The 16,411-nt window shown below is 39.4% G+C and overlaps 1 protein-coding gene across 8 annotated transcripts in view; it reads left to right on the top strand.

Annotated features, from left to right (window-relative positions):
• Nucleotides 1–16,411, top strand: part of USP45 (ubiquitin specific peptidase 45) — a 55,072-nt gene that overhangs the window by 17,852 nt on the left and 20,809 nt on the right. For all 8 annotated transcript variants that reach the window (XM_076333288.1, XM_076333287.1, XM_076333290.1 and 5 more), the window contains 3 exons: nt 3,917–4,062; nt 5,346–5,441; nt 7,470–7,600. In XM_076333288.1, coding sequence (XP_076189403.1) covers nt 3,917–4,062; nt 5,346–5,441; nt 7,470–7,600 — 373 coding nt within the window. The remainder of the gene's footprint in view (nt 1–3,916; nt 4,063–5,345; nt 5,442–7,469; nt 7,601–16,411) is intronic.

Here is a 16,411-nt window from a genome sequence, read left to right as displayed (position 1 = left end):
GTCTGGTGTCTTGCTCTGATTCATGGGCTGAATCATTGTCTATATTAATGTTGGGCTTAGGAATCTCAGTCACATACCCATGAGGCCGGTGCTGTGCAGCTGTGGGACAAAACAATGTTCCCCGCCTCCAGAGAGCTTACAAGACAAGACTATAGGTGAGCAGAAGTAGGTAAAAAAAAGCTGAAGAAAAGAGTGGTAAGACGAGAGCGCATTGCAAGCAAGAGCTGTAGGAGGGGAGCAGTCTCTGACTGCTGTGCTCTTCCTCTGGGTCTGGTGGGAAGGGGGATTGCTAGCATGGGGGAGAGCAGGGTGACGTCGGGAAGCTTTGCTGAACGCAAAGGCTGCACCTAAGCACAAATGCAGCTGTCTGAGAGCTGAAGGAGTGAGCGCTGGAGGTGGACGTCGTGGTGGGACCAGAGGCAGGCACTGACCTGGTGCCGGGGAAGAGGTGGTCAGTAGGGTGTGATGAGTCTGATGGAGAGCTGGGCAGTGGGTCTTGGTAGAGTGCTCCAGTAGGGCGTCTCTGCAGCCAGATACGCTTTGTCGAGGGAAAAGGAAGTTGTGGTGGTCAAGGCACAATGTAGGTGAGAGTTTTCCCTGTGTGACTGGATTAGAAAGGCTACCCCTACAACAAAACTGCAGAAGGAGTCTAACAGAGAGGTGTAGTCCGAACATGTGAGCCCCGAAACAGTCACAGTCGGATATGCTGTCCCCGCTGTGGAGGGACAGGCCTGCCTGGGGCTGATGTCCACAGTGCCTGAGAAGGGCAGGGGGGTTGAGGGGCACCCTGTCAACATCAACAAAAGATGTAATAGTGAACTACAGACAGAAATCAATCTATGAATTTAATTACTTTTGTGCTTTTCACTTGCCTTGCTCTCGTTAACATTAACGAGGTCCTTTATAATAGGTATTACTGCACGCAGCCGGATGGCTTGGAGTACTTCTTTTCTCAAAACACTGTTTGGCCAGGAGCTGAAGGCCCTTGTGGGCAGCAGCAGATGACAGCCATTTTGATGGAATCCTTCTGCTGGGATCCTTGTTTTGTCTATACTGGCATAAAAGTCACTTTTCGTATCCAAAAGCACGCCTGTTAAAACATTACAGGATTGCAAGATTGTGTCGGCAAGAGTCCATGAAACAGTTCGGTGCAAATTCACTTTAAAAAATTACATATTACCCTTTTGATTAATAACATGCTTGTAGCCTTGGGTTAATCTTGCAGAAGGGCCCTCCAGCCCCAATCTGTAGAAGTATTAGCTATCACAGTCATTACCAGCATCTTCTATTAAGACTGACCAACTCTTCACATGTCAACTAAACATTCAGCTTCAGGCCTGTCTGTCATTTATCGCTGAACTGGGGACACTGAGCAGAGTTAAATTAAAAACTGCTGTCCCTCCTCTGGCTCTGTATATGTCCTAAAAATATCTGCGTGGAATAAGCGAGGCAGCAGATAATGTTTGTAATGGCAAAAAAAACACTTTTCTGTCAAGACTTTTTCACAGATACAAAAATCCTCGTAAAATGTCACGTGGATAGTGTTTGTAAAAACTATTAAAAAATCAAGAGGCAGTAATTAAAACCTTCTGAATGAAAGGAGGTTCCTAGACTTCAGTAACAACATACAGGCCTTTTCTTAATTTACTACTACTTCTCCTTATGCCTATACTAATCATCCAGCTTTGTGGCAATCGGATGTCTGGTTCTCATTTATTGTGTTTTATAATTGCGTATTCATCCAGCTCTTATCACAAAGCTGGATGTTTTGGCTTTGTTTTCCCTCCCTTAAATGATTTATATGTAAGGTTCAGCAAATGGAACCTTGCTACTTGTGTGAAGCTGCCATTTAACCATGAAGTGAAATGCTTTTATCGAGTTTGCCCTGCAGATATGGTCCGCTGTGGCAGTGCTGTCCATATTTGGTGGCTGTGCAAGGAGAGCCAGGTGGTGCTGCAAAGCATAGCACAGTGAAGCGTGGACAGATCTAGGTTTGACATTTGTCATCCTGTACTGCTAAAGGGAAGAGAAAAATCTGCTTTTCCATATGCTTATGCTTTAATTTTTGCCTGCAGTTTTGTCCAGATGGCCTTGTGAACATTGTTTACTTTAAGATGCTGTCCCAGATGTTTTTGAATGCCGATGGATAAATGCAACAACTGTGGTATACTAATACACAAATTATTTACACAATTTTGGCTTTTTTTTTTTCTTCTTTTTTTTTCTTTTTAACCGTCTCTTCTCCCCAGCACTTCTCTGTATAGCATACTTTTCTGAGGGGAAGAAGTCTCCACTTACATGATTAAATTTCCGAGCACGAGCAGTGCCTTTGAGTTGCAGACACTTGGAGCTCCCATTCTCCTGCTACGATTCTTTTGGAGCTCTGCGTGGGTGGACGAGTCTCAGACCCTGTAGTATGCCCCTTGTAAGCATGTCAATGAAAAGGTGTTGCTGCGCATAGCCCATAAAACTGTGACTGTTTCAGGGCGTGAGCAGCTCCTAAGCTATTTGTCATTCATTGCATTGTCTGCTTTTTCAAGGAGAACTTGATCTCTTACTTTGCCCTTGTACCGTCTTAATTTTCCACGCCAGTGGAAAGGAGAATATTTTAAAGCTGTGTAAGCAGTATTACCAAGAATGTTTAAAAAATGTTTTTAAACAGCAAAGCACCTCTAACTGCGTTTTGACAAACTCAGATACAATTTGGAAAAATAATTATGCCTTGATGGCACTATAGGGTGCAGACAGATTGTGTCAGAAGCTTGTTGCCAGATACAACAGATATTTTAATGACTTCTTTTTTATTTAGTTATATTTTTTCATCTTCTAAGCAAGAAACTACCTAGGAGTATACATAAAAGAACCTTTTGGCATGAGCATCTCATTAACGTAAATAGGTCTGTTAGTTATTTCTCAAGAACACTTTAATGAGACTTCAATGTGAAACTCATTAGAACAAATATATGAATTCATATGTCAAGACAGAGATTGCAGCATCACAGTTCTTGGCATCTATTAAGTCCATAACTCGTTTACATTGACATGCATTGTTAATCAATATTTAAGACACTGCAGATGTCAGTAATGTTCATATTTAGTCCTGCGACCATGACAGTATGAAAGTTGCTAGTAGAATTCGAGGCTAAATATTGTTATCTCAAGTCTTTCAATTACCTCTAGGCTACAAGTTAATGACTGTCTAACTTTGCTGCCCCTCATCTGTTTAAATAATAAGGGAAAGCAGGAAATATGTGGACATTATACTGGTAGCATATTCCATTGCAGTTTTATCAAATTTTTGTTGGATAAAATTAAAACAACAGCACTGTATGCATTTGGGTTGTGTTAGCAATTCCCCAGGCTGTGACAAAGGCAGGTGGGTGGAGAAGCAAATGTAGCGTTTGGGGAAACTGATAACAACTCTGATTCGGCCGTTGACCGAGTTGTATAAGGCAATTCAAGCAAAGTGCGATAATTGATAAAGACTTGCAGCATTCAGGTGGTAACTTTTGGTTACCTCTCTTCAGATGCACCAAAAAGCAGCCTTTGTGTGGTGTTTCTAGTGTGTCTAATGAACGTATGTCTAAACCGCCTATTGTTAATAAACTAACGGAGCCAGTTTTACTTTATTTATTGCTTGGGAAATTGAAGAAGTTACAGTCTTACGGGACAATGTAATTGTTGTGGAAGATTTTGTTGGATATATGTAGTTGTTGGGGGGATTTTTTTCCCAGGGTTTTAGCTGCTCACGTCTCTTTTTTTTTTTTAAAGACTGTGTAAAGCAGTCTTTATAACTGCTTTAACCATCAAGGTATCTTTTCCTGTATGTTAAAAATGATAAACGTAATCTATGGAAGGACCAAATTGATTAAACTCTGCAATTACATAGTAATGTTAATCTATAGTTTAATTATAGGTTCATCAAAAATCATACGACTCCGTGAAGAAAACAGTGAAACAAGTGAAATACTGAAAGGAAGAAGTTCTGGTAATGGTGCATCTGTTCCAGTCAAAGGAATAAATAATTTAGGAAATACGTGCTTTTTTAATGCTGTCATGCAGGTAAGATGGAAAGATCATACAGCTTTCTCTTCATAGATTTCAGAAATACTTAATCTGTATAAACTGTGGGCTTCAGAAAAGGTTGACTGTTACCAGCCTTCATTCCGCTTTCTGAAGGTCCTTTTCAAATTCTTTTCACTTCTTACTATCCAAGCAATATTTCCTGTTACAACAAAAAAGAATTCTTGGATCAGTAGCATTTTTCACAGTAATGAGACAAATGAAAATGTCAAGTGTTTTACACACTGCATATGTGTGTGGGTTGTACTCGAACATATGGTTTTATTTGTAGTTCGGCATTAGGCAGTCATGAGTAATGCACAGTATTTACCATGCTGGTGGGTGTGAAAAGTGGTACTTTATGCATAGTGTAAATGTCTGCACAGTGCATTGTGATGATTTTAAGCCCCTGCAATGGATGCAGTTATAAAAGTACTTTTATTGATTATGGGTTTTTTTCTGACCAGAATAAGAGGAATGAGCTATACTAATACACTTTTATTGATGTTGAGTGTACAACTAATCCAACATCCTCAGAAAAGCGGCAGCCTTAGTGGGTTTTATATTGGAACATCCTATTGCTTGTCAGTTGAGCAGAGACATCTGTATGTCTGCAGGCAGGAGTGAGAAAATGAGAGAAAACTGCTACAAAGGTGTTCTGAACTGGCACTCTTTACCTTGTGTTTATAGTGGTGATTACAAAACTCAGCAAACAAATAGTAAATTTGTAAGGAGTAGAACTACTGCTAATTGTTCTCTGTCCGTACTTAGGGCATGGCAGAAACTTAAGTGATCTGCAGTCAAAGTTAACGAAAAATAAAGAAAAAAAGCTGAGATATGTTGAGTTGGTTTCTCTCTTAAATTCAGAGAGGTAATGCTTTTCAGTGTGCCAGAGCCCTTGTGCTTCTTGGGGCACAATGAGGGGGACTGCAGAGTTTAAAAGAAAAAAAATGATTTCTGATACTAATGTCATCACCATAAAAAAAAAAATAAAACGAACGAATCTTTGTTCAACAAAAATAACAAAGTTATTACTAGGAAACTATTTTGGAATTACAGAAACAGCAGTAGATACAATTTTAGAAACAGCCTGAGATCAGTGATCTTGGCTCTTAGAAGGGTGATACCTGCTTTTCCTAGTGATCTGATTTAAATCTTAGTTGTACATTATGAAATATATCTGATTTTGTCTATCCTTGAAACTAGAATTTATAACTAAAGAAAAATGTATAGTTGAAAGATCAGCATGTGTTTCTTGGGTTTATTTTTTTTTTTTCTTTAAGAACTTGGCACAGACTCATATACTAAATGAACTGATGTATGAGATGAAGGAGAAAGGAACAAAGTTAAAAATCTGTCATACTTCAGACTCCCAATTGGTAAGTATGCAGTGAGAAATACAGATTTGGGGAAATGTGGGAAGAAGCTGGAGGATGGGAAAGCGCATCTCCATTAAAGACACACTCTTACTCTCCCATTTCTTTTGCCTTTTAATTGTTTAGTCGGTTTATGATATCTGTGAACTCACTCCTTTTACAAACTAATTATTCAGCCCTGGAGGAGGAGGAGCAATAATCACTTCCTTTCACATTTTGTGACATTGAAGTAGCAAATAATGCCTGACCTTAAGAAAGAGTGACTGGCTTATTTTTGTTTCTTATTTCATTTCTTCAGTATGCATATATAATACAGGAAATAGTGTATTTGGCTCTAGAAAGTGTTCTTGAAATATTTTATTCCAGTCTGTCCCAGCCCTTCATTGATAAGGCTTGGGTTTATTTATTATGTGCTTCACGTGCCAGAGGATTGAACTGAGAGAAGCAAAATTTCAGTGAGGACCAAATTTCTTGTCCTCGAGCTCATTGCAGGCATATGGGAAAGAGACTCCTGTGGTTATTACCAAAAGAATATGCTGCTGTTCCTAGTCATGTCTTAGAGACTTTTTTCTTTTTCCGCTGTTCGCTGGGAGCTTTCTGGTGGCAGTGAGGGTTGAGGGGTGGGATTCTGTTTCAGATACCTCTGAAACGATGAAGATTTCTGTATGTTGCTGTTGGTGATGTTCATAGCTTCTCCAGGCAAGAACAGTGTGAAATTCACTGCATTGCTTGTCTATATTTCCTCCAGTGGCAGTTCTGAGCAGCAACATGTTTCACTAAGTTATCCTGAGTCACAGCAGAGGTCTGGAGCTTGTTTGTGTCCGGAGGCTTAGAAAGCCAGTGGTACGTTGGCTTATGCTTGATGCGACACTTGCACAGCCATAAGGTTGAAAGATTTATTTTTTGTTTCGTGACAATGCTTACAATGTAAATAAGATCTTCGGAGCAAAGACTGTTTTCTGGTCTTTGTATGTCAACGCAGGATTAGAGGGCTGCAGCAGTCTAACTAATAGTAATGTAGAAACTCCCAGCTTCCTGCTTGGTAAAGGGCGTTTTTCCACCTTTTGATAGTGTATGTAATGCAAATACTTTATATTTGTGTGTTTCCATAGCGCCTATGTTTCGTGTGGATCTGCTTTCTGGATGAGGCAGCCTCTCTAATTGTTTGTCCGGCAGTTGTAATCTGTTTTTGTGAGAGTCAGGCCAGCTAGTAGGAAGCATTGCAGTCATGTATGAGGCTGGGAGCGTGTTAGGGAGAGCTGGCGATCTGCGGCCGTTGAGACGCACGTGGCATGTAAGCAGTGCAGGAGTGTATCCTGCTCTAAGACTGGCTCGGGTGACTGCTGGCCGGCTCCTTCCAGCCTGGGGACCTGCTGGCTAGGGTGAATCTCACACCAGGAGGGGCTGTGTGGGATGCACCCCGTGCCTGTGCCCCGCCAACACAGCAGACCTGTGGGGTCTGCTGTCAGCCCCTGCTGAGAACCACTGCTGGTACCTTCCGGGCGCCTGGTTCCCGGAGGAACAGGGTGTGCTTCTGTGGCTGTCGGATGCGTGGAAATTTCGGTGTGCGGCTCACAGGTCAGAGAAGCTGGCCACCCCTTCCCTAAGGTTGAGTAGACAGAGTGCCACTGAGCTCCATCTTATGCTGGCCCACGGAGGAGGTTGCCCGCGTTGTCTCTCCAACTGAATTTCAGTGCACGTGGGAGTAAGAGTAAAGCAGGTAATAAAGGAGGTGGTCTGTTTTTGTGAGAATCAGACTGGCTCATCGACATGCCTGTTTCCAAAACTATTGGTTACCAACCGATTTGCTCAACAAGAATTATTTGGTTTTGCAACTATTACTGCCTAAATAATAAGCTTTCTCTTCAACTATTTCAATCATGTAGTGACATCAACATTTTAAAAAAAAAAAGCAAAACACTCGAAGACTGAAAGTGACATTGTTTCTTTGTCACAAATGTACTCACTTGAAATAAGTCTTGTGTGTCATTAACTTTGAAATCTGATGTGCAATTTACCTTTTCTTTGAAGGATCCTTTGGTGGTAAATCTCTCCAGCCCGGGACCCTTGACTTCAGCGATGTTCTTGTTCCTTCACAGCATGAGGGAGGCTGGAAAAGGTCCTCTTTCTCCCAAAGTGCTGTTCAGCCAGCTTTGTCAAAAGTACGTATTGTCAGTATCTTTTACTTGTTTGTTTATTTTTAATTTCTAGTAATATGTTTCTAAGTGTGCCATGTCTCTTGTCCTTTCTAAGGTGCCATTAGATTTTTACTGGGCAGTCCAGAAAATGTCTTCTTCATGTTTTAAAGTTGCAGGGCTCCTTGTTGCGCTCCAGGGTTGTACCTGCTCTTCATGAAACGTATGGCCCAGTCCATAACCACTGACTTTCACTGGGCTTTGAACTGAGTGTGAGGAGGCAGAAGAGGGCATGGTAAAACTGAAGAAAATAGAATTACCTTTCAGGTTTTGTTGTATGTTAGCATAAAGCTGTGCTAATACTGCAAAGTGTATGTAGGTATTTTGAAAAAAAGGGTAAGCTTGTAAATGGGAAACCTCTGCTATGATGTCTGCCCTTGGCATCAATTCAAAATTAAAAAGGGTCTAACAAGTGAGGACTTGAAGCGGTACCGAAATGACATATGGCTCCAGATTGCAAAGAGCTTACAAGCCCTGAAGAAATTCTTGTTTCTTGACGTGGAAAACGTTTACAGTGGTGCTTTGTAGGTGCCTTCAATTATGATGCAAACAATCTTGCTTTTAAAAACACCTGTAGAAGACCTATTTAAAAGTTGATACAAATATTTAAATATTGGCTTTACAAGTAAAAGAAGCTGTAGAAGCAGAGTAACTGGAGGATGATATAGCTGAATCTCACATTTAGAATGATTAATAATGCATGTTAATTTATTTGCTGCGATATTATTGTGTGGAATTTTAAGTGTTCTGCAGCAAGAGTTAGGAGGAAAGTTGCAGCCTCCTACCATGGCATTCCAGGGCAGCCTCACTGGGCAAGCATGGGTTTAAAATATGGTATAAAGAAACAAAAGCTTTTAAACTAGAGCAGGGATAGTTTAATTCTGATAAAGAAATCAGTTATTACTTTTTCTTTATCCTCAAAATTCAACTTCAGAAACTTATTTTTTCTGTTGTACTTGACTTCCTTTTGATTCTTTTGAGCTGTAAAAGGAAATGTGTATACAGTGTCCTTACAGTGATTTTGAGTGAAAGAGCAGTATTCGCTGTTCAGTATTACCTACCTGGAAGAAGAATATATAGGGAAGAAAAATATGTTGTTTCCTCACTCCTCCTGTTTCGGGCTGACTCAAAAATGTGATTTTAAGAACAAAACTTGGTCGAGAAATGGAAGGGAAATGATTAAATAGGAGTAATAGTTTTTTCTCTGTAAGTGTTAAGGATAGAAGGGAAGAGATGTTGTAAAACATGTTTTGAAGCCCACCTTAGCAAACTCATTGTAAAATAATCACGATGCAGTGCACTTCAGATGGCATTATATTTTTGAAGTGATAGCTATTTTGTATCTGCTCTGTGTGTGTGTGTGTTTGTATTTGTATAGTCATCAAGTGATGGCTATACAATATATCGGTATTAAATCTCAGATGTCTAGTTGTTCTTTTTTGTTGTTGTTTTTTGATCTTTAAGATGGGCGTATACTTTAACTATCAGCTAAAATTGAAGCATATTTTAATGTGGGCAGCAGACTTTTGCTCTTTAGACGTGTATCTGTCAGCTTCTGCCATCTCTTGCCTTCATCCCTACTTCTTACTTTTGTTAGCCTTGCAGAACACAACTTAGATATAAATCCTTTACTAGCTCTAGTATCAATAATAAAAGTGTCAGCCACATCCTGTTAGCAAGAAATTAGGTGTTCTGGGGCAGTAAGTGGCTGCACAGGTATGACACAAGGTTTTGGTCTTTTGATTATTTTGTTGTTGATGGTTGCGTAAGCAAGAAAGAAGAAAGGGAGAATTTCAGCAAATTCAGCAGTCTGCAGTGGTGGAAGTAGGAGAATGGGAAATCTTTATCTTCGTAAACTGAATACATTTACTATATATTAACTTAAACAGTATGAATGCAGTGTTCTGTCATGCCATTTTTACAAAGCCTTTTTTCATCTTTTCAAGTTGGCTTTCTACTCTTTAGCAAAGCTGAAATGAAAGAGAGAGCATGGCAAGACTGCAGGAGTCCCAGCTGGGACGAAGTCTGTGTTGCTGCAGCATTCTCCGTAAACTGCTTTTTGAATCCTGCCAAGAAGTCGCGTTGATAAAGTAATCTTAAAGGCATGCACTACTTGTGGTCTTCACATGCATTAGCACAAACACTTTTTACTTAACAAGTGAAGTTCAGTGTCTTTCCTAAAGAGATGACAGGATGAATGTGTAAAAGGAAGAAATCCACTGTAAAAAAAAAGTTTGTATTTCAGAGAGATATGTCAGAGAAAGACAAGTCAGTTAACTACTAGGGAGAAGGGCATGGGGAAGGACTTCTAATAATAATACTTTGGGTTTATATATTTTACATAAAAGTTTGCTGACTCCAGTTGCAACCCTGTTTTGTTGGGTTTTTTTAATTTATTCTTTCCCCATCACAGATCTTGCTGTCTCAGTCCCAGTCTACAGTATATGACCATACCTTTCTTCAGTAAAGAATTGATGAAGCATATTGTGCAGATAGTATAGGATGTACTTGTCTATGATATCAAGAGTTGGACTCAGTGACCCAGGAATTATCTTCCCAGTCCCAGTCTCAGTCTTTACCGTAGCATTATTTTGAGTAGTTGCTCGTAGCTTGCAAAACAGGGACACGCACACTGAGTGGCCGTGCAGAATACAGACATTTTACTTAATACTTAGTATAGTCACTTCCAAATCCTACTAGGCTTCTTACAAACGTGAATGGTTGAAATGCTGAAGCTGTCAGGAGGTGATGGTATGCCGCTCTTCTTTATATACTTAGATCTATCTGCTTGTCAGGACTGTTACAGTATGCTATCTAGCCAAAAAGTAACACAGCAATTTCCTAATAACATTTTGCTCATTTGTAGCAGAAGGCTGATCCTGTAAAAATGATTACTTTTCCTTGATGACACAATTGGATTATATATATAAAAACACATATCATTTTTTATTAAATTGGTATTGATGAGTTTGGGTGGGTTTTTTGCTTTTTAATCTCCTAGCTGAATGGTGACGTATTTTCATGTTGGATCAGTTGATGCAAGATACAGTAAAAGTAGCTGAATAATTTAACACCTGACACTTGCCCTCATTTCCAGTTCAGTGCTGGAGTAACACTTCTGAATTTGACGTCCAGAGTTGCTTTTTTTGATGTCCTTGTAGGACTACAGGACTCCACCTGCTTCAGATGTTGCAGTATGAGTTTGAATGCTCACATTTGAACTGGGCAATAGGAGAACTGGGACACAGCCCTTTCAACTGCGAACTGCGTCTTTAAGAGTCTAGGGAGATCACGGCGTGAAGTTCATCATCGTGTGTATGAAAGGGTATTTGTGGTGCTTTTTTTATTAAATAACAAAAGAAAAAAATGATACTGAGTGTTAATTTTATCAAGTGGTGGGGTAGCCAGGTTGAAGAAGGGGAGAAGAAGAAAAGAAATGGATGAGTCTTTCTATAGCAACTGTTTACCGTCTGGTACTAATTCATCCACTGTTAATTTTGTTAGTGTTGCAGCTGTCAGATGTTTTGCGAGGACAGATTGTGAGCATAGCTACGGGGCCCTTCTGTTGGTTTTCCACTATGCTGAATATCAGGACTGCAGACTTCTGACTTATCTGGAGACTTAGTGACTAATGCAACACTGATGTATTAAGAGGACATAAATTTTATTTCTTTTATTTGTTATGATTGAATAATTTTATTAGTGGAAGAAAGCTTAGATTTGTGTAGCAAGTAAATGTTGCAGCATATAAGTGATGAGTCCAGAAAGTAGTTAGAGAATTTAGCTGCTTCAAACCTCCACCAAATAGTTATTTATAGGGGTATTATATTGCTACATGAACATGCAGGAAAAAAATACTTGCCTAACGAAGATTTTATTGGTGGTCACAAAATAAACATAGGTCTTCCCTCCCCAAGGAGTATTCATTCTTCCTTCTCAGGTGCAGAAAGTAGAACTCAAGACAGAGGTTTATGTGGGGCAGACAGAACAGAGATCATAGGCAGTTAGTTTTGGAGGGAAACCTAAACATGCTTGGAGCATTCCACATTTATCACTTCTGAGAGGAAATGCTAAGGGAAACTGAGGGAATGTTGTACAAGATTTAAGGAGTGAAGGAAAGAGGATTTTTCTCATTAATTAGGAGTCTTTTTGAGCCTTTTCTTTTAAAATAATATTGCTGCAGAGAAAAATCTCTTTTCAGAAAAGATTTCCAACTTGCTTATTTTTCCTATTTGACTTTTACCATTTAAAGATAATAGTGGCAGAACACACGGTTGATGTTTCCTTAGCCAGTTGTGAGGGATTATTTTGGGTCCCTGTCATGCCTCCACCTGCCTTGCTAACGGTGCTGCGTCATGTTCAGGGGCTCTCTGACAGGGGAGATTGAATCTTCTCCACGCAGCAGCAGTTGAGAGATCGCATGTCTTTATTGCAATTAACTTTGTCAGAGTTTCCTTAATTTTAGGAACAAGTTAAGAAAGCTGGATGGATGAGGTTTAAGGGTGCAAAGTAGATTAAATGCATATAGAAGTAGTGTCTGTTGGCAGGAATCATCTGCACTTGTTCCTGAGTTTTGTGTTCACTTCTTCCACTCAGGAGGAAGACCGGTGCAGCATTTTGGACAACACAAGTATTTGCAATGTGTGTGGTATTGGTGAACTACGTAAGCAATGTTTGTAGATACAATGAAGGAGGAAAACAATAATTTCATTAGTTACAGTGGAGGTGTATCCTCAGTAGCAATGTTCAGGTTAACCAGAACAGAGCATTACAATATAAAGCCAGTTTGGAGCTTTAGGGAGAGGTAGCAAAAATAGGAAGCCTTCATGTCAAGAGGGACTTGAATATTGGGAGTTTGGACAGGAGAGGACGTGAAAAGGAGGCATGACAGCAAGAGAAGACAATAAATGATAGAAGATTAATTAGCTGTGCTTGTTTCACTGCCCTCATAAGAGTTCAAGGAGCTGTCTGTGGAACTGAAAGGCAACAGATTTAGAGCCAGGGGAAAAAAAAGTCTTTTTTTTTTTAACATTCTATAGAGCTAACCTGTGAAGCTTGCTGTCACAGAGCTCTGTTGAAAACATTAGCAGGACTTAAAGGAAGAAAGAAGAATTAGACGTCCATATAAAGAGAAAACTTTTTTATAGGGACACAAGACCTCATGCATAAAGGCCTTCACTTGGCTACCAGCTGGTAGTCAGGAAGAAATTTCCCCAGACAGGTATTTCCATTACTCGGGAAGAAGAGCCGTATTTTCCCTCTGATGGTCAAGTGGGAAATGGCTCCGTTGTAGCACGTCAGCTGTTATGTCCATTCAGAGCTACTTCTAACAAGTGCTTTTTGCTCATGTACCAGGGATCTGGTGCTTTGCCAGAAAGCAATGGTGCCTCATTTTCTCTTTTTGGGGAAGGTGAAGCAGAAAAAGATGAGAGAAGATGTGCTGGCTGACCAGCACGTCCAAAGGAGAGCCAAGTCTTGTCTATCCGTGCCATCAAGATAGGACAGGCATGCCTGTTGTTATTTATTAGAGTTACGTGTGGGGACGAGCCTGTGTTTGGTTGGGTTTTTTCCTACCAAGCACCTCGTGGTAGCAGAACTCTGCTGTCTGTGGGGCAGGTTTGAGTTAAGATTAATCATGGGGATTAATCATGGTGTAGGATTTTGCTCTGTTTTCTGTCATAGTGCCGCATATAACTTGGGATCACTAATGAGAACGACTGCTTTAGGAAGAACAAAACTTTTCATTCTAGCTATTCTATAATGACAGTGAATAGATATTTTATTGTATCACTGAGAAAGCTAATTCCTGTGAATTCTGGAAACTTTTATAAAATGGCCCTTCGCATGCTTTTTTGTAACTTTCATTGGTAACTGATCGGTCTTGAGAGATTAACATCATCCGCAGATAAGCAGAATTTCTTCTTTCAGGCTAACGTTAAGTAAACATTTTACTTTGCTTCTTTATAGGGTACTGCAGCATCAAAGGGGTTCCTCTGCATTTTACACTACTGGAAAAAATCAGATAGTATGTTCTGTTTTCTATTTCCAAGGACTTAATATTGTTTCTGAAGTTTTCCAAGGTATTAGGATATCTTCTGCTCAAAAACAGTAATTATTGAAAGGATGATTTTTGAGAGGATTTTTATTAGAGACAGTAAAGGTATGATGGTTCTGTGCAGTATGATTGAATGACTTAATTGTATCCTGATTTTGCTTTTGAAGGATAGCTTAATTTCCCTCAAATGAATGTAAGATAGGAATTAAAAGTATTAATGCTTAGAGGACTGGGGTTTTTTTTCCTTTAAAATTCTATGTTATGATACAATTTTTGTAATTAAAACATTCTAGGAAGTAGATCATCAGGAAAAAGTATTTCTTTAACTGATAGTCAAGCAATTATAACTGGTCTCCAGATGAGTAACAAGAAGCTAGATAAGTAGTATGCATGTAGATGTCACAGTTGTCCTTCACCACTTATGGCCATTAGCAGGAGTTCAACCTGTTCTGTCATTATCCTGCTGACACTGTACAACAGGTTGTATCGCGTTGGCACTGGCTTCCATATGTCAGCACATCTGTGAGCGGTCAACTCAACCAACCATCTTCAAGTCCCCCACTTTTGCCAAGGATCTCGCTTGAAGCATATTTTCAAGGAGACGAGAGTGCACGTCTTTTAGTTGTCAGATTTCTGTGTATCAGCATGGATTAATTCCTTTTTTTCCCCCTAATACTGGTTTATAAGTGTAGGAAGTTTCCAGTAAACGCACTGTGTGGTGTGAAGTTCCCTCCCTCCCTCCTCTTTTTTTATTGTTGTTTTTTGAGTTTCTTTTGTGGCTTCCCCCCAAAAACAAGTGCACTAATCTGAAATGTTATTCCACAGAACACCAGATATTTAGAATTATATACAACATTACATAGCATGCTACGTACATGAATGACAGATTAACTATATGTTAAGCAGTGTTACCAATGACATCATTTGTCACCTGGGGTGAATGACTCAAACCTTACATAGTATCTTCACAAGTCACTTTCCCTGCCACTTCACTTTTAAAGTGGTAGCTGTTACATTCCCATCATCCTTGTTTCCACTGAAATTCAAGCATGTAGGTTTATGTGAGGCTGGAAGAGGATTTAGTACAAGCACAGAGAAGCCTAAATAATCTTGTCCTCGTAGGTGCACTGCGTGCTAGTAAAAGGAAAGACTAAGAGAAACGGAAAACTGCCATGGCTGAGTTCATTTTTCCCTCCTTTCATTTAAGCTAATAAAATGGTGTGGAACATACGGGTAAACTATTTTCCCTTGAAATATCATTTAGTAAATTAATTTTCATCTGAAATGATTATTCTGTGTTCATCAGTGGGAGGTTACACTGCAAACAATAAACAGTAATGAAAGGTATGTGTGGGGCTTTTTTCTGATTTTCATTGAAGATCCAGCTCTGGGGTGTGTCTACAATGAAAAAAACCTCCTGAAACAGTGATGGAGTTTTTGCTTGCTTCTTTGGCAAGTAATTATTAATTTTTCTTCCTTTTTACTATAACGTCTCTTGCATTGGCCCTGCTTCTGTGGCAAAAAAAAAAAGGTAAATTCCTGTTAGTACTGGGATCCAGGTTGTGTAAATGCAAGGTTTTGTTTTCTCGCTATACACTGGAGCTATTAATGTGCATATATTGAAGGAGATAGGCTGAATATGCCCATTGATTCTCACTGTCTCAGGAAAACAAGAAATTTCTCATAAATAAAACTAATGATAATACTGTGGCTAACTAAGTAGGTTTCTCAGCATTAAACTGATTTCGGCATCTGGGTTAAAAAAAAAAAAAGATTCTTTCAGATTCCTGGCCGTTCAATGAAAGAAACAATGAGAAAACTGTTTTAGCAAATTGAAAAGTGAAACTGTGCATGCATGTAAACGTGCACGCAGGTACATACGTTATTTATTTTTTTAATGTATATTGAGTGTTTTATTGGATCAGAAATAAAGGTTCGGTGCTTTTCAGAATGTATTTAGTTTTTACAATCAAATTAATTGGAAATAAAACATCTGATTTTAATCGAAGCAAAAAATCGCATTTTAATAATATTAAACCAAAATATTTAATTTTTAAGAGGAGCATTTCAAGTTTGAATTGATTTTTTTAAAATTTGAAATTAATTTTTTAGGTTGACCTGCACATGCAAAAAAAAAATTAGCTTTAAAAAGAACGCTAAAAAATATCTCCCACTCTGCTGATTCCAGATTTTATAGTAAGCCTCATAGCAGAGCAGCATCATTAAATAATTTTTAACGAGGGGTATTGTCAACTTTGTGTCAAAAAGTAGATACGAAGTACGAGTGTGAAAGTATCATATTTGTAAATGTGAACATGTTGTTTTGCATTTGCAGGTCCAGATTTATTCCACTTAATTTTAGGCACTGACCTTAGATGCCTCGTCACCTTAGATCCTTCTCCAGTTACATCCCAAAGCGCCTCCAGCAAGCAGTTCAAAACTGAGACCCTTATATCACTGTCCTGCCTGTAGCCCAGGGCTGCTGTGCCCTGGCTTGGCATCTTGACATCTTGCCCGGCTTTAAGTTTTACTGTTGTAGGCACGTCGCACGTCTGATGCGTTTTCTGATCGCCTTTAATTTCTCCTGTCCATGAGTGCAAATTTCTGAAGCAAACCTGAGCAGTTTAGTGTATGAGTGGGAAAGAAACCGCATCTTCAGGAACCCTAGAACAGCTGAAGAGCATGGCTGGGCAAGTAAGAGTATTGTGCCTTGAGAAAATACT

The sequence above is a fragment of the Aptenodytes patagonicus genome, chromosome 3 (genome assembly GCF_965638725.1).
Source record: "Aptenodytes patagonicus chromosome 3, bAptPat1.pri.cur, whole genome shotgun sequence".
Lineage (NCBI taxonomy): Eukaryota > Metazoa > Chordata > Aves > Sphenisciformes > Spheniscidae > Aptenodytes > Aptenodytes patagonicus.
This window is presented reverse-complemented; position numbering and strand designations above follow the sequence as displayed.